Source organism: Strigops habroptila, chromosome 12 (assembly GCF_004027225.2).
Source record: "Strigops habroptila isolate Jane chromosome 12, bStrHab1.2.pri, whole genome shotgun sequence".
Taxonomy (NCBI): Eukaryota; Metazoa; Chordata; class Aves; order Psittaciformes; family Psittacidae; genus Strigops; species Strigops habroptila.
Window position 1 is genome coordinate 3998932 of NC_044288.2, and position 22677 is coordinate 4021608.

At 46.5% G+C, this 22677-nt stretch overlaps 1 protein-coding gene across 4 annotated transcripts in view; it reads left to right on the forward strand.

The window, feature by feature from the left end:
* LOC115615792 (lethal(3)malignant brain tumor-like protein 3) overlaps window positions 1–22677 on the forward strand; it is a 52144-nt gene that overhangs the window by 3551 nt on the left and 25916 nt on the right. For 2 of the 4 annotated variants that reach the window (XM_030504382.1, XM_030504384.1), the window contains exons 2-9: window positions 14017–14125; window positions 14641–14812; window positions 16225–16282; window positions 17349–17437; window positions 18913–19017; window positions 19963–20098; window positions 20562–20653; window positions 21628–21779. In XM_030504382.1, the coding sequence (XP_030360242.1) occupies window positions 14064–14125; window positions 14641–14812; window positions 16225–16282; window positions 17349–17437; window positions 18913–19017; window positions 19963–20098; window positions 20562–20653; window positions 21628–21779 (866 nt within the window). In that variant the 5' untranslated portion in view covers window positions 14017–14063. Of the gene's footprint in view, window positions 1–14016; window positions 14126–14640; window positions 14813–16224; window positions 16283–17348; window positions 17438–18912; window positions 19018–19962; window positions 20099–20561; window positions 20654–21627; window positions 21780–22677 lie in introns of those variants that run through there. The other 2 variants (XM_030504385.1, XM_030504386.1) reach the window with 2 other exon arrangements.

Genomic DNA, 22677 nt, shown 5'->3' on the forward strand with positions numbered 1-22677 from the left:
GGCAGCGTGGTGCAGGACCTGGGAGCCCAAGCTCCCTCCTGTCTACTCCTGTATCACAGCCTGGGCTGCCATTTCCCTGTTGATGCTGGAGCTACGTCCACTTTGAGGGCGAAAGTTTGGTATAATGCAGCTTTTCAGATGAGAGAGCATAGGATTGGGTGGCTTATATTGGGTTTTGGGGTTTTTAATAAATAAATGCATAGGAAAAAGGTCAGTCCCATAAAGGTGTATTTTTAAAGTGTATTTAACAGTGCAGGACCCTTACCTGCTCAGCAGTCCTTTTCATTGTCATTCACTTGCATTCATAGAATCATATCCCAGAGTGGTTTGGGTCGAAGGGACCTTAAAGCTCATCCAGTCCCAGCCCCTGCCACGGGCAGGGAGACCTTCCACTAGAGCAGGTTGCTCCAAGCCCCTGTGTCCAACCTGGCCTTGAACACTGCCAGGGATGGGGCAGCCACAGCTTCTCTGGGCACCCTGTGCCAGCGCCTCAGCACTCTCACAGGGAAGAGCTTCTGCCTCAGAGCTCATCTCAGTCTCCCCTCTGGCAGGTTAAAGCCATTCCCCTTGGCCTGTCCCTCTCCAGGTTTCTTGTATTGAAACCAGGTGCTAATTTCTGTGCTTCCCATGGGTCACCCTTGGCTGCTTGAAGGAGCTGCTGAGAAGGAATTGCCTCTGAAACGCCTGGAGAGGGTCTGCAGCTGCCCTTGCTCATGCTGTTGAGGGAGCAGGCATCAAGATGGGGCACAATACTGGGCTGTTGGTGAAAAGCAGCAGTTCAGCTCTGGTTTGTTCCTATTCCTGTCCTAAAGCTGGCACAGGGATAGCGGAGCCTAAGGTATCATTTGCTTACCCTTGGTTTATAAATCACAAGATGTTCATAAATCACATTTGGAAAATGTTGGTACTTTCGTGTGGATTGTGTGTGAGGGTTTTTTCTCTTTTTAAAAACTTAGCTGGAAATTTGAGTTATAACTTCTCAAAGTGAAAAGTTGGGGGATGCTCTCAAAGCATCCCAGGCAATTGTACAGATGCTCTCAAGCAAAGCTCTGAAGCACACACACAGTCCTTTAGGAAATGAAGAAGGACTAAGCACATACGTGGTGCAGTGCTGGATCACTAACAGCAGCACTGCTTGCAAAAGTGGCACGTTTTCTTCCCCCACTCACCTTTCCTGGCTGTGGTAACAATCCAGCTGCACTTGCTGAAACTCCAGGTGGGAAAGGAGGGATGGGAGATGGCTGATGTACATGTGCAAGTTGGGCTTTGTTCTTATGACCTGAAAAATGACTTCCCCAGGTGGTTGCTTCATTAGTTCCTTGACTAAACCTTTCACTTCACACACTCCCATGATCTTCCAAGAAGATTCATTTTTGACCTAACCTTTGCTGCAGCAGGGACAGCAAAATTTTAGCAATTTCTCTTTGTATTTAACTCATAGAAGCATGTGATGCTTAATTGAGAGAACTTGGGATGTTTTTATATGACCATCTGTGCCAGATTTTACTCTTAATTCCTTCATTCTGTTGTAATGCTAAATCTGCAAATAACAATCCCACTGCACATGCTTCTGAGCTATTTAGGAAACAAATGCCAGGAGAAAAATGTGCTTTGCAGTTTGTATTGCACATGATATGAGCAGAACCGGGGCGCTCGGGCTGGCTCTGCCTCTTGACTTCGGCATCAGATGGATCTGCAAGCCAAGGCTGCACTTCACTGCAGTTTTTAAGCTTGCTTCATCCACTCAGTGCACTTCTATTCTCTATTTTATAGCTTAAGACGAGTCCCTTTAACACCAGATGTTTGGGCTTTAGATAATCAACCCGAATCATTCCGCAGAAAATGATGAGTGTTCGGAAAGGTCCAATGTATTAAAGTGGCTTTAGAACAGAGTAAGCAGTGCAGAGGTTTGACATCCCTCCTCTTGGTTGTTTCCATCAATTACTTCCACTTTAAGAGGGTGTTTTATTGCAAGATTAATTCCTTGTGCCTTAGTTAAACATGCGGGTTGTGTGAGTGAACTTCTAGTTTCCCATTAGAAGGATCACTTCCCCTTCCGCAGCACTGCAGTTGTTACGTTGTCAGAAAACTGACTTGGTCTTGAACCACGAACGTGGCAGCTCCCTGACAGGTCATTGAGTGAAATAGTTCTGATTCCGAGCGAGGAGAAGTATTTACATCTCGCATCTCTTGTTGGAGAAATGGGAGCAGGTTTGGGAGTGGCTGAAGTTCCAGGATCTTGCCAGGGAGTGCTTTGGGTGGCTCCTGAGCCTGATGGTTTTTATGGTGTATGATTTCTGTGCAACACTGGGTGACGGTCATGAGTGTGTGCGGGTGTTACAGTAGTGACAAGGGGCTCCAGAGACTGGGATTAGAGTGTCAGGGTCTCAAGGAGATGTCTCTCGGACTCCTTGCTGAGCCCATTGAGTGTGAGGACTTTGGCCACTTGCCTTTCCCACAGCCACTGGTCTTTGCAAGCAGGAGGAGATGGATCATCATGGATTCCCAGAGTGGATTGCATTGGAAGAGACCTTAAAGCTCATCCAGTCCCAACCCCTGCCAAGGGCAGGGACACCTTCCACTAGAGCAGGTTGCTCCAAGCCCCTGTGTCCAACCTGGCCTTGAACACTGCCAGGGATGGGGCAGCCACAGCTTCTCTGGGCACCCTGTGCCAGCGCCTCAGCACCCTCCCAGGGAAGAGCTTCTGCCTCAGAGCTCATCTCAATCTCCCCTCTGGCAGGTTAAAGCCATTCCCCTTGGCCTGTCCCTACAGGCCCTTGTCCAAAGCCCCTCTCCAGGTTTCCTGGAGCCCCTTTAGGCACTGGAGCTGCCCTAAGGTCTCCCTTTAAGGAGCCTTCTCTTCTCCAGGCTCAGCAAGCCCAGCACTCTCAATGTGTCAAAGAGCTGGGGAAGACAAGCTCAGCACCAGATGCTTTTAATGAAAGCTGTAAAATGAAAGCAAGATGTGCTTCTGTCCCTCACTTCCCATAAATGAACAGAAAGTGTTAACTGTGGACATGGAGGTAGGTTTTGTACCTTATTTTGCTTCCCTCCCTTTCTCTTTGGACTAGGTCAGGATGCTCTCAGTGCAGCACCGCGTGCCTGGGGCAGCTCCTGCAGCAGAAAGGACACAAGAAAGGCTGTGTCCTTGCTGGCTCCACGCTGTCACATAAACCTAAAGAGGAAGGTAGCAAAGTGGCTCTGGCTGCAGATGGGGACAGGGAGGCTGGGAGGGCGGCAGCGCCGCTCAGAGCTGTCCCAGGCTGAGGTGCTTGTCGCTGTGCTCCGAGGGGACACTGCCTGGGCCCCGCCTGGGTTTGTGTCACACAGGGACGTTGCAGAAAGGGCATTCGCACAGCGCGGTTGCTTTTCTTTCAGCAGCTGACAGAAACGTGTGTCCTTGTCTATGTTTGACACGACTGTGTCAAGAAACCAAGAGATAGCAGCTTCCAACCTACGATGCTGGTTTAGGATCAGCTGCTGGGCTTAGAGTAAACTCACAGTACTGCTGCCTGATCTTAGAAATGGATTTAAGCTGCCACGGTGCCTGTTCAGTTGTCACCCAGCTCAGCACCACCTGAGCATAATCCGTACATGAACGTGTACTCAGGGTAACCTGGGAAGTGTTGTACAAATGAACATGGAAAACTCCCCAAACCCAGAGGAGTTTATCTTAGTGGTCCCATGGCAGACCTGAGACAAAAAGCATTTCCTGCTCCTCATGCTGCAAGCCCAAGGCATCCGTCTCCTTTCCAAGACCATTTCCCCCCTCTGATCTTTCAGAGCAGTATTTTCCTTGGTGTGTAGTTATAATTTGTCTCTTTTCATGAGAAACAAAAATTAGATGGAAGTACAATGGATGGAGCATGGCATTCCTCAGTTCTGAATTGTATCTTTTTCTTCTCCTTACTGACATAGATGATGAAAGCACTTCAGTGTTCTTCATGCTGTCAAATGCTTGCTGGTGGCTACTAACACTTTCTCTTGAGGCATTGCTGCGGTTCCCCTGCAGGCTCTGAGGGTTCATTTCAAGCCCTGACTCATGAGGTTCCTGGAGATGAAGCTGTTTGGTTGGGGTTTTGATAATGGTCATTAGTTCAGCCTTGCCAAATACTGCTTGCCCGAGGCCAGTAGGAGGTTTTAATGGGCAAGTCAAGTGTCATCAATCACCACCATAGCAAAGGACAGGCAAATGACTTTTGTGTCTGAAGTGGTGAGTGTGCAGAGCAGGTCCTGAGAGCAGATTCTTTGTGCCCTGCAACAAGTCATGAAATACTCTGTTTCTGTTTCAGTTGCAGTTTGCTTCTCCACTAAGGTGAGACTGGCAGAGCTAAAGTGCTGGGTGTTAGACACTGCTGCCAGATCATACCAGAACCTGGGCGTGCAGCAGGCTCTGAACGCCAGCTTGCTGTGGGTGCAGACAGATCACACTGAAATGACCACCTTTGCTCGGTTTCCCACTCTGTTTCGGGGAAGAAAGGTGATTTGTAAGTCAGGTATTCCCAGAACAGCACAGGATCAGATGGCTTTCTGGATGCCAGCTGCTTCTCAAATGGGATTTTGCCTCCTGGTACTTGGCAGCCTAGCCAGAAGGGCTGCAAACTTTAGTGGTGTTACTTGATTTATAGTCTTTGGGTTTATTGCACCGTTGTGCTTCTCACATTTACCCTCACAGAAAGACACTGAAATCCTTATGTCCTTGGAAACGAACTTGAAATGGGATTTCTGGTGAAATGTTTCCTTCCTGTTAGGTCTGATGGTGTGTAGAGAATTACAGCAAACCCCCACCCACCCATTTAACCTTCGCTCTTATCTGTTTGTAGGAACTTGCACCTTCTTGCTTGCTTTGTTTTGTCCCCTAAGGCAGGATGGATGTGAAAAGCCAACGCTGGTTTTCTGCACTAGTGACGAAGCAGTTTCCCAATGTTGCTCTGTGGTTCAGCTGCAGAAATGACACCAAAACCTGAGTATTTCCAACCTTCTCTGCCTATAGGTTCCCATAGGATCTCTAAGATGCTCTATCTTCTCTTGTGTTGATGTTTTGGAGTCTTAAAATGTTAAGGATGAAAAGCAATCACAAAGAGGGACAAATGGGGAACATTCCTGCCTCGCTACAGCTCTTCTGAATGTTTCAACTTAGTTTCTGCTGTCTTTGTAATTGCACAGTTTGCTTCCTTTTATTGGGCTATCTTGATTTTAGTGTAGATTTTACTGATTCGGAGCATTATAAGGAAGGTAATTTCTTTATTATATATGTTTTTAGGGGTTTTACTGGATTTATAAAACACAGGGGTGGAAAAGCCCATTATTGTATCGGGTCCTCTCTGCTTAGTACAAGATTATTGTCTACATTGTGATTTTTGACAGTTTTCCTGGCCCAGTTTTAAGTCAATTCTACAACTTAATTACTCCTGTCCAAATATCTCCCAAACTCCTTCTCCCAGAGGGAGCTCTGGAAATAGCCTTGGTGCTTGAGCTGCTTTCTTAAAGCCTGAATGCAAAGAATAACATCTAAAAAATGATGGCTTTTCCTTTGCTGAAACTGGCAGCGAAACACTGGCTACAAACAAGGGTTTATAGATGTACATCAAACAGTGACGTATGGCGAGGCTGCAGTTGTTCCATAGCACCCTCCAGAAGGCTTATTTAGTGGGATCCATGGCTGTGTGCATGTAGCCAAGGACACGGGGTGCATGTTCTGTGCCTGAGGTTCGGTTAGAGCCGTTGGAAGTGGAGCTGGTGCTGCAGTGGGTGCTGCTCTGCTCCAGCTTCCACCCCCTGCACTCCTGACCAGCCCATGTGCCACTCGTCTTCACCATCATGCAGGACTGTGAGTAGTTGGGATTTTATACTTTGGGGGGCAAAAAGAGGAGCTCCTCCTCCTTGTGACACCCCAAGATGTTTGATATTGCAGTTTACAAACAGCTGCCCTGCTTTTAAGATCCTCAAGAAGAGCTGTGGTGCTCGAGTTAGAGCTGCAGGCGTGCTCAAACAGCGTTCTTATCCTCCATCAGCTCTGTGGTTTTGCCTTTGGCTGAATTAAACACACACTTTCAACCTGTAGGTAGAAGGTCGAGCATGTGGAAGGCTTCAGGTCAGGAGGGGAGTTCTCCTGCCCTAATTCAAACACTTGGCAGTTAAAACCCTGTCCTGGTCATGTGTCTTCAGGCACTTTCCAGTGCTCAAGGAGAGAAACAGTCTGTCAAAGGCAGAGCAAGCAGCTGGTGCTTGGATGGTGCTTGCTCTTCCTCTGAGTTAAGAGCTCTGAGTGACCTTGTTGAACTCAGGAATTCAAATCTCAGGGCAAAGAAGACCCACACTTGGCATTTTTGACCGGTTCCACAGTTGAACTTGTCACTTGGGTTCTGCTTTTTCAAACTGAATGGAATCAGAATCCTAGAGACTGGTTTGTGTTGGAAGGGACCTTAAAGCTCATCCAGTCCCTACCCCTGCCACGGGCAGGGACACCTTCCATTAGAGCAGGTTGCTCCAAGCCCCTGTGTCCAACCTGGCCTTGAACACTGCCAGGGATGGGGCAGCCACAGCTTCTCTGGGCACCCTGTGCCAGCGCCTCAGCACCCTCACAGGGAAGAGCTTCTGCCTCAGAGCTCATCTCAAGCTCCCCCCCACATCAGTGGTTTTGCTCAGGCTGGAAAGCTGAGTCAAGCCAACAGCCGAAGGGAACGTTGTGAATCTTGGGTTTATTCTCTTATTTTTTAAACAAGCAGTTCTGTCCCGAGAGTGTAAATATTCCGGCTACATTTAAAGAGAAGGAACATACGGTTAATTTATGGTCAGAGTTTGGTTAATGACTCCTGCAGAAAACAGTTGAGTGATTGGCTATGGGGATCCCACGCAGCAGCAGGGCTTTTAGTCGAGTCTTCTCATGGAGCCCATTTAGTTTATTTGCTGCGATGCAAAAGCAATGTGTGGAGCTTAAGCATTTTAGGAGCTTTCTAGCATTGCTAGAGCAGAGCCTTGACATTGCAGCAGGAAAAGGGGCCTGGCAGCGGCCGTTTGGTGCTGCTGCTCCCCTCCAGGTTGTTCAGACTTGGTGCTTGTACGTAGTGTGTGAGTTTGTGCGTCTACCCAGCCTGTAATTTAAAATCCTGGTACTCCTGATAGCCAGACCAAAGCTCCTGCTGAACCCAGAGATGCCAGGATTGGCAGAACCATCATAGAACTCAAATAACTGTTAAACTACTGGTTTATCTTTTTGTCCTCAAACTGCACATCTCCTTAATGCCCTTCCCTTCCCTTCAAATCATGGGCAAAATACAAGTTTGAACGTTTTTCCCCCCATCTTTTGAAACAAATATTGCTCTAAAAACCCCTTTGTGAAATGCAAGCAACAGGCCTTGTTTATTCTGTGCCTCTTTTCTTCTCTTTTGTTTCCACACCCTAGTTTTCTTTCTTAGCATTTAAATAAAGAGCCCAAAGACTTAAGCAGAAAGATGGAACAGGATTGCTCGGAGAGGTTCACCCACATCCCGACAGAAGACCACGATATGTTGAATGCCTTAGACTGGACAGACGGCATTGGTACCTTGCCTGGTAGCAACATACAAGTAAGAAACCAAGGAACACACGATGCAAGAGGCCACCCAGCCTTTGGCAGCACAGGGTGTTTGCAATATAAGCCTGTAGTTTGCAAATAGAAGTCATGCAGGGAAAACACTTTGCTATAAACGACTGGGTTGGCAATACTGAGGAAGTGGTGAAGCCTTAGTGATGGTTTAGGCTGGTGATGCTCCCTCTCCTCTTCTAATTTCTTGCTCAATTGATTTCTGAAGGCAGGAAGTGTTTTAAGTAATTGTTTTCTGCTAATAGAAGTTATGGGCCTGATCTTCCTCATGCTCAGTAATGTCCACACAACATACTCAGGCAAGAAATCCCATTAGTTTCAGCCCAGCATGAGAAAGACATTTGTCTCTGAAAGACAAATGTTCTCAAGTTGTGGGGTTGAGTCTTGAGGCTCTTTTCATGTCAGTGATGGTGGGGTTTGCAACTTCTCATAGATGTCTCTATCTTCTGTATTCATGGTACTGACAAATACAGCTCTCGTGTAGATCAGAACCAAGATCTGATGGTCACAAACATGGTGTTCTCTGTTAGAGGAGGGTGAGTGACTGTTGACTGTTCCCCAAATTGCTTTCAACTGTTGTTTCAGTTTGATTGCACTTCTGATGGCTGAAAATGAATACATAAAATTACCCTCCAGGCTGCAAGTTCTGAATCTCAGAGGGGAGAAAGATCAATTTCAAGTGAAATAAATTGGAGCTGAAGGGACTTGAGAGCCCTGAAACATCTGATTGTTGGTATTGCATCAGGCATTCAGAGTCACTGGTTTACACTCCCATAAAACTCAGGGAATCATGGAATGGGTTGGGTTGGAAGGGACCTTAAAGCTCATCCAGTTCCAACCCCCTGCCATGGGCGGGGACATCTTCCACTAGAGCAGGTTGCTCGACTGACGTGGAGCTGGCTCCATTGGCTTTCATGGAGGTCCTGTGGGTGATCATTTTGCAGTGTATTTATGATCATTTTTGCCCTGTATTTAATCAAAGTCATTATACTTCTGCTTATTAAAAGACCTTATTAGTGTCTTGCCACAGGTTTTCTCTTAAACAGCATTACCATTCCTTTGCAGAAACAGCTTCCTCTGTATTGATTCCTCTTAAAAGTAGAGAATCAACAAAGCACCACGTTATTTATTAGACTGAAAGACACCAGATAATATTGTATTGTATATTAGGTATATAAGAGCACTGAGTACCACTGGGTAGAAGGGTTTAGCTGGAACATGGTAACTCCCTGCACAGGAAACTGCTTCATTCTTAAGATGCCAAACACTTATTTTTCCCTGCAGAAATGTCAGACACTTTTTTTGCTGTTTAATCCCTTTCCCCCTGCCTTCCCCCTGTATCCCAGTTCTTGCATGCACAAGGAAAGATAGTTTCCCTTAATTCCCTTCCAGAAATTCTCAGGAAGGAGGGATTATTTGTGTGGATTTCATATTAGCAAACATGCTCTGTTGAACTCCTCTGTGTAAAGGAAGATGCGGTCCTGATAGGAGCACAGTTACACCTTTCCAGAACGTAGGAATGAGGGATACTGCCTGGAAGAGTCCTGGGATGACACTGGAGGTTGCCTGCATGATCTGATCTCAGCATCAGATCAGCAACTGCTCATAAAGATGTTTGTTGTCTAACACAAACTTATGTTTTCTGGTGCTGGGCTCCCCCCATTCACGTGGCTGTAGGGACACCATCAGGGCATGAAAGGAGGAGGTAACAGCCTGTGTCTTGCCTGGTTTGGGCTGAATCAGGACAGGCCACTTGTATGCAGGGCTTCATCTGCTAATCCGGAGTGACACTGGCACCTTCCCCACCTCCTGCTGCGAGCTCTGCTCCGGCTGAGCCCTGCTGCTTAATGGCACAAAGAGCTCTGGGGATGCTCCTTCCACTGCCCTCCTGCTCATGGTGCTGAGCTGTCCTTAGCAGCCCCAGCTCCCCTGGGACCTGCACCCTGTGCTGCTGCTCTCCTGGCATTTGAGGAAAGCCATAGGTTTCTCCTCTAAACTGGAATGGTCTCCCGCAGGAAACTTGGTCCATTTGGAATTGTCATTTCTCTGCAGTAGATTGTTTCTCTTGGTGCTGAAATAAAACCGATGCTCTTGCTCTTCAGGGCTGCAGAGGAAGAAGGGAGCTTTTTAGAAGCAAGTCCAACATCTTTGAAGCTTTAAGAAATACAGGCTTCCGATAAAGAAAAGGGAATAGAGGGAAGAACATTGGGGATAAGGCTTTGATAGGGTGCTGGAGGCGGGAGCCTGAGCTCAGGAAGCATGCAGGAGTAGAGGAAGGACGGTGCTTCTCAATACAATGAGGAGCCTGCTTCAGAGGTGAAGCAAATGCTTTTCAACTGGGTTTAGCAGGTTTGAGCAGAGCGGATGGCTGAGAAAAGATCTCAGTCTAATCGAGTGCTGTGAATCAAAGCTTTGGAGCAGAGCTTGCTAATGCAGCCCACCTCTGACTTGTCTCTTTCATTGTGGAGTTCAGTAGCTCCGTGTTGCAGGCAGTAGGATCAAGGCGGGAGTGACCTTTAGAGCTGTTTGCTCATCACAAAGGTGACTCTTTCATTTATTTATCTATTTCTCAGTGCTCGGTTGCGTTTGCAGATGGGCACTAATAAAAGATGCACGTCGACACTATTTGACCCGCTTGAATCATTTGAGCTGGACAGATGAAGTGTTCCTCCAGAGCCTGAGAGTTTTGTTAACCCTAAAGGATGTGAGTCTGGAATCTGCTGCCTATCATTCATTTCCACAGCTGCCCTGTGGTGTGAGGGCTTCCTGGCTGGGTACAAGGGATTGTCTTGTTCTGCATCTGAGTTTCCTCTGGGCCTGCAGTAGGACAAGGAATATGCAGGGATGGGAGGAATGTCTGAGCTGGAACAGAGCCTCCATGGAGGGTTTCTTAAGGGTCTAAACTTCGGGGGGTTGGGACTGGGAGCTCGGACACTGCAACTCCTGGTCTTACTGGTACGTGTCACCTACCTACCTGCTGCCTGTGGCTTCTCTTAGGTGTATTTCTAGGAGTCCTGTGTTCAGCTGTAACAATCATTTTTCCCCTTCTTAGTAGCTGGTGCAGTGCTGTGTTTTGGCTTTAGCCTGAGAACAGCGCTGATAACACGCTGATGTTTTAGTTGTTGCTAAGTAATGCTTACCCCAATCAAGGACTTTCTCAGTCTCATGCTCTGCCAGGGAGGAGGGGAAGCTGGGAGGAAGCAGAGACAGGACTCCTGACCCAAACTGGCCAAAGGGGTGTTCCAGCACGTAATACCCAGTATAGAAACTGGGGGGAGTTACCTGGAAGGCCCAGATCGCTGCTCGGGCTGGGTATCGGTCAGTGGGTGCTGAGCAATTGTATTGGGCATCACTTGTGTTTATTGGGTTTTTTCCTTTTCCCTCTTAGTTTTATATGCTTTCCCCTTGTTATTTCCCTTATCATTATTGGTGGTAGCAGTAGTGGGTTTGTATTATACCTTGGTTACTGGACTGCTCTTATCTCAACTCATGGGATTTACATTCTTTCCATTCTCCTCCCCATCCTGCCGGGAGCGGGGACGGGAAGAAGGAGGGGAGTGAGCAAGCAGTTATGTGGTGCTGAGTTACCCCTGGGCTTACACCACGACACTAGGTTGTTTGGGAATGCTTGCGTTGGATTTGAGACTCTCCCTTCTGTCTTTGAGCCAGGACCCCACTGTGCCTTTCACTGATAAGTGGGACTGTGCAAGGAAGAACTTCCCAAACGACGAAAGGCTGCTGCTCAGTGCCTGCTGCTCATCAATAGCCTCTGCCTATCCCTGCATTCCTCTGCTCCTCTGGGAAGTTCATTTCCCACCAGACTGTCAAGAGTCGCTGAAGAAGGGTTGGGAACCGCTTGGCCTCTGGCAGCTCCAGATGCTCGCTGTGCTCTGATGTCCTTAGAGCCCAGCCAGCACCAGCTGGGAGACGTATTGGACCAGTTCTCCACTGGAACGTGACATCTCTGTCAATGGCTGGGTGCTTCCTGCTTGCACTGAGATTTTAGGAAAGTTGCTGTGTGTCATAGCTGAAATAAATGTAATTGTGCTCTGTTGGATGAATTTGAACTGTCACAGCAGAGGTTTGGCTTAAACTGCTTTTCTGAGGGTGTTTCTGCTGATGTGTTCATCAGAGCTCTGGGTTTTCTAAAGGGAGCACATCCAACACAGGTAGAATTAATGTCGTTTTCCTTCATGGACCACAAAATGTATTGCTGGGGTAGTTTTGGGGCCTGTTGGTGGCACTTTGAGGGAAAGCTTTGTTGGGTGTTTCTTGCTTTTATTGTTACTTAATGCTTTTTAACTTCTATTCAGCCACTTCTTTTTGTCCCATACCTAGTCGCTCCTCAAGGAATCCTATTCCTTCCTGCCCCCCTTCCTAACCCTTTTCACTCCTACTTATTTGCTTGCTTTCTTCTCTTAACCTGCAGTTCTGTCTAAATGAGTTTGGACTGTTAGAAATCATTACTGAAGCCGAAGCAGAAGCCATAAAAACTCTTTCAGCCTTAGCAGTAAATGCCAACCCGACCAGCTTTGTTCCTGCTTCCAACGCTGCCGCTGGCACTGGTTCGGAAGGTGAGCTTTTGCTGTGGGAGAGAATATCATACCTGAAACAGGTTCCAGAAGCAGGTCTGGCTGAAAGGTGTGTTGGGTGGTGCTCCCAGGTGCAGCGTGGGGAGCGAGTCACTGTCTTACTGCCAATATTTAAAGAGTATTTAGAGTGAGTGTAGTTGTAACGGTACCTGTGTGCAAGGGAAGTGTGGTTCGTTGTAGAAATGATCTGGACTAGATTGTTGATGAAGTCCTTCTCATGCTGAGTTTTAACCTGTGTCCTGGGATCTCTTGAAGGGGTGAAGTGGATCAGCAAGGACATCAATGTACCAATAACACCAGTGGTTACTTCTCATGACAGAAGTCTGCATCTCTGTTAAACCAAACTGCCTGTTTCAGGCCTTCAGGACCAGAATGGTCAGCTCCTATCTACATTATTAAGGACTCTCAGCCTCCAAAACAGGGGGGTTGCACCCACTGGGCAGCCAGTTGGCTTTCCCCAGGATTTTGATGGAGCTGTTTCTGGTTTCGGGTAGGAAGGCTTTGTCCCTGTCTTCCTGCTGGCTGTTCTCACCCTGAATTTCATGAGGAGCTCTGGAGATGTGCTTACAGGCCTTCGCTCATGCTCCTGCTGATTGTGGCTTACTCTCCTCATCTGTGTGAGCTGAGGAGATGTCAACCCATCAGGCAAAGAGTGGACACCTCAGCACTAAGGATTTTTCACACCCTTTTAGTCCAAGTGCTTCCACAGATCAGTGTGACTTCTACTTGAGCACAGCTCTTCAAGCACCCTTGGTTCTTGCAAGTTTTCCCTGTTCTGTCTTATCCCTGCTTGGAATCACTGATCCCTGACAGCACAGGGGGAGGCTTTAAGCTGTGATACAGGCAGGTATGTGTGGACTCGTGTGCAGGCAGCCTGTCTGCCCAATTCCAGCCAGGACCATCTGACATCCACATGGGGCTAGAGGGAGCAATCAAATAGAAATGAATAACGTCAGTTGTCGTAACAGAATGAGTGCAAGTGCTGGGAGGGAGACTGTGGAAATGGCTTTAAAGAAAAAGCAAAAAGTGACTCATATCTCAGTGTTCTGGAGCGTGGGGGGGGTTGGACTTTTGTCTTCTGAAGTGTTTAATGGTGCGTTCAGAACTGGATTGATCAAACCAGTGCACGCAAGCACTGCTGCTGAATGCACAACAGGAATGACGTGTGTGCAGGAGCCACCGTGCACAATTGGCACGTCAGGTTGCTTGAGCATCAGCACAGAGCAGATGCCTGCTAATGGGTATCACTGTGTAATTTGCATTAGGAAGAACTCAGATGATAGGAGAAAATAAACATAAATGAGATAGTGGAGTTATTCCTTACATTTTCGTGCTTTCATGCAGATGAAAGATTGCTCTAGTCCCTTACTAGATGTAGAAATAATTGTTTCTATTCTCCCATCAATAATGTGGTGTTTTTAGAGGCTGCCTGTGGAGGATTTTCCTGTGTACAAAGTATAAATAAAGGCAGAAATTTTTTGACTTAACCAACCATATTATAAGTATTCAAACAAGATGGACTTGTTTGACATCTGTCTTTCAAGGGCGAGGGTTACTAGGAATAAAGAGCTATAACAAGATTTGTGACAGTGTCCTCGTTCTAGCTTGGAGGTTACATCCTCCTTTCACACTTGTACAGGAGGCAGGTTTCTCCAAAACTAAAGCATCACAGATCAAAAGGGGTTCACTCTCTGCCAGCACATAGAGAATAACTCCTTCCCTCCCTATGGGCTACCAGGGGTCACTTAATGAAAGTTTGGAAAGGACTTTGACAGGACTAATTGCATGAAAGGTGCTTTCACATCCTAATGTAATCGTTGTCTGTCTTTGCTTCTGCAGTGCCCAGAGAAGCCGTGCCCTGCTCCGGTTTCCAACCCCGGGAGCCAATGGATTGCTTTGAGAATGGAAAGTTCTGTACTCAGCCAGGCTCCCAGCAGCACAGGGACAGGTAAAAAAACCCAGGTTCTTCTTGTTCTGCGTTGGAAAACATTTAAAGAGAACATTGTGTTAGAGAAAAGCATTGCTGTAAGTAGAATGAAGTCCTCAGAGCAAGTGTTGCTGTGGCAGAGCTGCCAATGACCTTCCTGTTACCCTTGAGGCTCCAGTGCCCCACCAAGGGAAGCTCCTCTCCAGAGCTCCATCCCCATTTCTCTTCACAGCCTGCAGAAGTGCTGGCTGCCTGCTTGGTGCCTCACTTCCCCATCTTACAGATAAGGATGATGTCTTAACTTCCTGTCGAGTTGTAAAAAGGCAGAATTAAAACCCCTTTCAAGCTGCTCTGGTGGCGGGAGCTGTGCCAGCACTTTGGAGTGCTTTGAAAAGATACATATCTGGCAAATGCTGCAGACAGGAGTCACTCCTTCAGGTGCTCACTCTTCTAAAGGCAGCACAGAGGCACTGGGAATGCTGCAGGACAATTGTTGCCCTTTTAATTTGCTTTTGTTTTCAATTTTGGATGTTTAGTGATACCAGAGACATTCCAGATGATTGCAGAAACAGGGGAAATAGTAGAAATGTTAATCCCAGCAGTGGCTGTCAGGTGAATGAGGCTGACAGACCTGTCAAACGTCTCAGAAGGAAGAGAAGACTGCTTCTGGAGTCTGAGGATGACGAGGAAAATGCAGATGAGGACGAGGTAAATGAGGCTGCATGTATTTTCTTTCAAGAGAACTGTGGAAAGCAGGGACAGCGCTCTCAGCACTGCAAGCTGAGCTGAGGGAGGTTGTTCTGTGCCCAGGAGATTGGTCTGGGTCTGAACCTGATTTACATCAGTAATAAGAGTATCTGTTCTGAAGTGTGGGGAGTCAGAAGGGTGGATAGCTTGTGTGAAGGCAAAGTCAAGATTTCAGACTGTGAGTGTACAGGTGTAGGTAGAGCGCTGAGCACCACGTGTGTTTCACAGCAATAAACCCACATGCCTCCAAACTGCAGTCAAGGACTATGATGTGATACTGAAGATCAGTGTCAAACCACAGAGTTTGATTCCTTTTTATTAGGTACTTGCAAGCACACTCCCTGCACTACTAGAAACCTGTGTTAATGACGGATGAACACAAGCACCTCAATCCTGACCTGATCTTTTCTTACCCTTCATTAAGCACCTTACTCCCTTTAGGGGCCTTTTTGTGCAAGCCTGCACTCTGCTACCTTGTGTGTAGCATCTCAGGCTTGAACCATTCTGTTTCTATTCACATAATTGCACATGCTTTTGTAATGCAGAGACACTGGGGCAGGTGTTTGGTGGGAATGCAAGCTGGAACTTCTGATGTCATGGGCAGTTGAACTCATCTTGTTGCTCAGCTTTTCCCTGTGCTGTGTAGAAGATGTTTTAAAGTCTGTATGTTCTCAGAAGTCCTTGCATTCTGTCTCTTCCCCTTCCTCCTCGTTTGAAACTGCCCCCCTGTCTCTTCTGGGCCATGTTTAGCAGGCAGCTTTGCATTTCAGATTGTGCCCTTTTGGGTTTGCTTTGAGAAACGACAACCCTGGGTGAATTAAACATGAGTTTGAAAACCATGTAGAAGAAATGGGAATGGCAGCGTGGCTCGAGCATGACACAGGGAGACCACGTTTTCTGGGGTGTTCATCTATGACAGGAGTTACTTGAAGCTTCTGCTTCCTTCAGGGCTTCCTAAATGACTTTTGCTGTATCTATTCCCTGGCATAGATGGACATAAGACCCTCTGAAAGGAAAATGGAGCATTACACTCATGTTGCTTACGTGAGCAGTAAATTCTGCATTGCAGAAAGCAAATCCTGTGCATTGTAATGAGATTTTGGGCCCTTGCTGCTCTTCAGTAGCCACATTGAAATGAACCTTAGTACCATATATCGACTGATTTGTAAAGCCCTTTGGGATGCTGCAGGATCAAAGTTGTGTGTGTCACGTACCCTACTAATGTTCTTACAGGGTTATTCAGAAGAAAATAATGAGAGCTAATAGTCCTGTTAGTTACATGTTACATCCTTATTGTACCTGCATTGTGAGATGATCAAAGAGGGAGGAAAAAACAATATTGCTAAACTTCTTTTTAACATATCTGTGTCTAGGAGAAGAATAAATCAAATAATATGAAAAGCCGCAGAAACACTAAACCAATAAAACAAGGTGAGCTAAGCTCATAGTCTCTTTTCTTTAATGTTTATAGATTATTTTGACTAGCTATTATAAAATGAATCATAGTAAACAGGAGAGGAAAGGACAGGAGAGCTCATTTCACATGCAGAGTAGCTGATGAGGTACATAACCCTCTTACCACAGCCAGTCTTCTGAAGTGTATTAGCAAGAACACAGCAGATCTCCCCGCGTGATGGGCACAGTGCAGAGGAGCTGGAAGGAGACAGCCTGATCCAGAGCTCACTGAAGACAACAAGAATCCTTCTTCTTTTGGCTTTAGAGAGCTTCGTAGGCACAGACTAAATAGCAAATAAGTTGTGAACAACGTGTGATTGATTATAGACTATGGGTTATAGTCGTTCTATACGTGAAAGGAGTTAGCATATGTAACTGTGGGAGATTTCTAATGTGCATTTACAATGTAATTTTCTATGTTATAACCATGGTCTTACTAGAATGAATCCAGGCACCTCCCCAAGATGTTGTTTTCATCATCTCTGTACTGGTAGCTTCCTCTCTAGTAGATGCATTGTGGTATTAGCAGGTTATAAATATCTCTCTGTGTGTGTATTTGTCTATATCTAAAAGATCTTGTGAACTGAACAAAAATTCACTTGGCTTTTCATTTGTTTTGTTTTAGGTTTATTTCAGCTGTCATTATATGCCTCTTCTGTGCTGTCTTCTGGTTTATATCTAACCCCTTATTCCTCCGTGACATATCAGGAAAAGGAATTCTTTCCCACAATTTTCAGTTCCTGTATCTTGTCCAAACTTTACAGTGGCACCTCTCCACAGGCAGCCTGCCAGCAATCCGGGTGCCACAACTCATTGGACCTGGGATATAATAAACGACTTCTTTTATTTTAATGAGAAATGAGCACGGGTTTCCTCCTGCTGGAATTCATTCCTTGCCTCAAAAGTTGGCTAACACTGCCTCCTTTGGGGTACAAGTGCAAAACACCATCGGTGTGTACATGGGAGGAGAAAAAGAGAGAGGGCAGAGCGGGAGGAATCAAGAGAGAAACATTCATTTTTCTCTTTGTGTTTGATTGCTTAGTTGTTCCTGGAAAGAAGAAGGTATGGAACTGGGTTTCCTACTTAGAAGAGGAACGGATGCCAGCTGCTCCCCTCAAACTGTTCAGAGAGGTTGGCAGCTTTTTCAACTCTCTTGCTATGTTTTTTCTCAGGCAGCATCACAGAACTACTAACACAGTGGGTTAGAGCCTTACCCTCAAGCCAGCAGTTATGTTTATGAGTTGTTTCGGTGCAGTAAAACCTCCACATGTTTGTTACCAGCCCTGAAGCACTGTGGAAACAAGCATCTGTCCTGTGAGACTCATCCCAAACCAGGGTGTAAAACTGCTGCTTGGATCTCACTCGCAAATGAGCGATGACTGTTCTAATCTGCTTTGGGCTGCTCTGCATAAATGGGCTGTTAGGTAGCCTCCGAGATGCATTGGAGAGAGAGAGCTTAATGTCTTTCACGTGTCCTGTGCTTCATCTGTGGTTGTACAACACCTCTGCCAGCTTTCCTCAGCAGAAAACTGCAAGTCAGTCAGTGCTGTGGATGCTGTAGGTGGTCACAGTGAGAAGCAACTGTTACGAGGGAGGGAGGAAGTTGTGTTCATTCAGTCGGATGCATTAAAGGTGCAGCAGGATGAGCTTAATGGCTTTAACCTGCCAGAGGGGAGATTGAGATGAGCTCTGAGGCAGAAGCTCTTCCCTGTGAGGGTGCTGAGGCGCTGGCACAGACTTTTCCCAGAGAAGCTGTGGCTGCCCCATCCCTGGCAGTGTTCAAGGCCAGGTTGGACACAGGGGCTTGGAGCAACCTGCTCTAGTGGAAGGTGTCCCTGCCCATGGCAGGGGGTTGGAACTGGATGAGCTTTAGGGTCCCTTCAACCCAAACCATTCCATGATTCTATGAGTTTAGCCTCAGTGAGGCTGCTTCTGTACTGCAGTGCACCAGCCCACATGGAAAGTTTAGCTCCCAGTGAGCTCTTCAAAGCCAAGGGCTGTTGGCACTTACAGAGGGAGATGAGAGGGAACGTCAGGTAATGGCAGTGGATGCTACAAGCCATTTGCAATTCCAGTTCTGGTTTCTTTTAAGCCTTTTCTGTACTTCACATGTTTTAATTTGGATTAAGACTGCAAATAAATGAATAACATAAATGTTTTCTGGAACAACTGTATAAATGGGCTCCACATCAAACATGTCTTGTTCCTTTTACCATTAGGAGATGAGGAGTTACTTTTTGGGGAAGTCTGGACTGCTGCCCTCATGCTGACACAGGCAAAGGGGTTTTAGCTTTCCTGGTTCTTGGGTTGTGCCAGCCCTCCTGTGTTGGGCTGTGAACCTGCTGAAAGATGTGTTTGTAGCTAATTGCAGCACCCTCGTGGTTCAGTTCTTTTGAGAGATGAATTAGAATGACAAATAAATGTGAGCTATGGTGCTTATGGCATTATTGATCTCTGTGCCTGTGCCCCTATGTTAAAGCAGCGATCATTTAGTGAAAGAATTCTCTTCTGAGTTGAAGAGCTTTAATTGTATGTAATGACTGCTCTCTGTTAGGTTTCATCCTTAGGAATTAAACCCAAATGTTTCTTTCTTTCCCCCCTCACAGTATCAGTCATTCCCACAAGGCCGAAATGGATTTAAGGTTGGAATGAAACTGGAAGGGCTGGATCCTGAACACCCCTCTCGCTTTTGCGTTCTCACAGTGGCTGAGGTAGTTGCTCTTCCTGATTTTGATTCCAAAGGTCCATATACATTAAGGATTATTTTTTGTTTCAATAGAAACTAGAAACATAAGAATAATAGTACTTGAATGAATTAATGGTTAGGAGGATTCAAGGTGGCACCCATAAAGATGCTGCGAGGACTGGAGCAGCTCTGCTCTGGAGCCAGGCTGAGAGAGCTGGGCTGGGGCAGCCTGGAGAAGAGAAGGCTCCTGAAGGGGACACCTTAGAGCAGCTCCAGTGCCTAAAGGGGCTCCAGGAAACCTGGAGAGGGGCTTTGGACAAGGGCCTGTAGGGACAGGAAACGGGGAATGGCTTTAACCTGCCAGAGGGAAGATTGAGATGAGCTCTGAGGCAGAAGCTCTTCCCTGTGAGGGTGCTGAGGCGCTGGCACAGGGTGCCCAGAGAAGCTGTGGCTGCCCCATCCCTGGCAGTGTTCAAGGCCAGGTTGGACACAGGGGCTTGGAGCAACCTGCTCTAGTCGAAGGTGTCCCTGCCCGTGGCAGGGGCTGGAGCTGGATGAGCTTTAAGGTCTCTTCCAACCCAAACCACTCTGTATTTGATGATTCATCCTATGATTCTATGACACTGAAGGAATAGCGTTACATGCTTCAGTTATGTGGAATCTGTGTTGATCTGGTAGAGCCATAGAAGTTCTTGGGCTGCATTTGTGCTCCAGAATTGCTGCACAGAAATGTCTCCATCAGTATGGAACAGGAGGCAGGGAAGTCTCATTGACCAATTTCATTCTGAACTGTTTGAAGTGAGGGAAGAACGTGGAAACTGGGAGACGTAAATGAGGAAAAATTAAGCTGGCTTTTGGGAAATGAATGAGATCTTAGCTGTATCTCTAAATCCAAATATGAAAGGAGGGGTTGATTAGTGTTTAACTTCTTTATGACCCTTTATGATAATCAGAGCTCCCCTTGTTATAGGTGCAAGGGTACCGGATGCGATTACACTTTGATGGTTATCCAGAGTGCTATGACTTCTGGGTTAATGCTGATTCCTCAGACATCCATCCTGTCGGCTGGTGTGAAAAAACAAGTCATAAGCTGCTCCCTCCTAAAGGTATGGAACAAAAACCATAGAATGGTGTACAAGAAGCCATAAATTCTGCGAAGAACTGGTTGTCCTGACTCTGCATCTTTCATTTTTAGTATGATTTCAGCGTGGAAATTGATCTGAGTGGCTTAAAAAGAGGTGGAACTAAGAGAGTGAGTCACAAAAGAACAGAGCAGCTTCCTTTTGATAATGCCAACGATTGACGTTGTGGGGCAAATTAGGAGCTATTGGATGAGTGTGGAAAGCAGGGAGTCTCTTTGGGGTTCAGAACTTGCTTCTTTCCTGCATTCCATTTCCTAGAAACATTTGAAGGTTGAGATTAATGATTGGACATGAGGTGTTGTAGCTGAAATGCATAACCCTGAAGATTGTGCAAAGTTCATATCCCACCCAGGTCATTTCCAGTTCTGAAACCCCAATCTGAACGTAACAGGGCTGTGTAAAACCGTCTTTTAATCTCTTTTTCTAGGTTTCAAGGAGGGAGAATTTACTTGGGCTTCCTATTTGAAGAACTGCAAAGCTCAAGCAGCTCCAAAAAGCCTTTTTAAGAGCCTCAGCACTGTGAGTGATATTGAATACAAGACGTTACAAATAGGTCTGATGCAAAGTGAGTTTTGACCAGACTATTGACGTGGTTTTAATATGCTCACGGCAGAGGTGCAGCCGTGGTACAATCAGATAGAAGCTACTTCCTGCTCTGATTTATTTTGAAGATGGGAAACTAGTACAATTTTTCTTCCTTCCCCCAGGCACTGACTTTCCAGAGTGAGAATTTGTATTTCCCTTCCTCCTTTATACCGGAGGCAAAGATTTACACTACCATTTATTCGCTATATTACACCAGTCTGTTTTGCTGTGTCCCTACAGTCACGACATTTATGTCACTTCCTTCTAATTTAATCATTTCCAAAATAATTCCTGGTTTCCAGCAACATACTCATGGGCACCATGGGATTCATTATGAGGCTGTGGATCTTGAGCCTTTTTCATCCTTCACCCACTGTTGCTTTCTTTTCGGGTTGTTAGCCTCCATTCCTGTATAACACTCCCTCCCATTTTGTGTCACTCGGATGCCACGAATTCCATGATCTCATGGATTTGGTGCTTGCACATTTGATGCTGCAAAGTACTGACTTCAGTAGGATCAGGGCCTAATTGTGCAGCTCTGCTCTGCTTCCAGCTCTCACCTCTTTGCCTTGAAGACTGTCTTAACTTTTCCACTAATAAGACAGGACCTGCAATGCTCACGCTTATCCTTGGCCAATACTCATCACTGCAAGGCATGTGCATCTTAGCCTTGGAATCTGTGGTGGTGTTGGGTACCTGGACATTCTGTTATTCCCAGCTACATCAGCTCTTCCTTGTTGGCAGAACACATGGAAATCTTGTCTGTAGCCCTCTTCCTGGTAGCTGGTGTGTGTTTTGGTGTGCGGGTTTCGAGGTTACAACCTGCAACAAACGAGTTGAGAAGGGTAATTTAAATGGCCTGACCCAGAATGTAGCTGATGTCCTTTTCCTCATGACCTATTCCTCAGCCTGTCACCCCCTCTGGTTTTCGTCTGGGAATGAAGCTGGAGGCAGTGGACAAGAAGAACCCGTCGCTGATGTGTGTGGCAACCATCACGGACATGGTGGATAACCGCCTGCTGGTTCATTTCGATAACTGGGATGAGAGTTATGATTACTGGTAAAGAGATGCTATTTCTAGTACATCCTTACAAGCAGACTGTGGTTGAGGTCACTCTTCCACTAAAGGTAGTAGCTTATATTTTAAATGTAGTCACTAAAGTTGGGATCTTAAATCACTTTTCAAGCATCTGAGTAATTGTGTTGGGTTTTTACCAAGTGTGCTTTGCCCAGGGGCTTCCCCTGTCACTGGGGGAAGTTGGCTCAGTGCAACACAGTGGGGTGAGCTTGAAGTGCCTGTGAAGGGTTTGAAGTAAGAAGCATGTGAGGGAATGCCTCTGGCTGGCTTAGGTCAGGTCAGGGAGTGCTCACGTTATCCATTCCTCCGCAGAGCTAAAGCAAGAGCAAGCTCCGCTGGTGATCCCACCTGGAATTGGTAACATCTCTCCTCCAGGACCAGCAGTGGCTGTTGGCAGGTCTCTCTGCAAGCTTGGAAGCAGGCAGTACTGAAATCAGTGAAAAGCATTTGCATTCGCTTCAGCAGAGTTTGGCTAAACCCCTTTGAAAATAAAGATGACTGCCAACATTGAGGCTTTTAAATCCTGACCTGCACTATGGTGGTTCTGCACCTGAGAATCTTGGTCCCCTGCCCTCATGCTGGGGCCAGGTGGAATATTAAGAAATGTTCTTCCTTTTTGGCTCTTGTTTTCCAACCTACATCAAGGGATTAACTTGCTTTGAGCTTGTGAAAGCAACACAAGGCACATGCTTATCAAACCAGCACTGATTTGATCACTGTTCTCTCCCCATCTCCTTTTGTCTGTTTGTTTCAGAATAGGCACCTGTTTGGTGGCAAGTTTGGCTTTTCTTTCTCTGCCATAAATATGGCACGAGAGCTTTGTAACACTGGGGTTTCCATTCGCAGGACTTTAGATCTCATCCCTTTACCATTTGAGCCA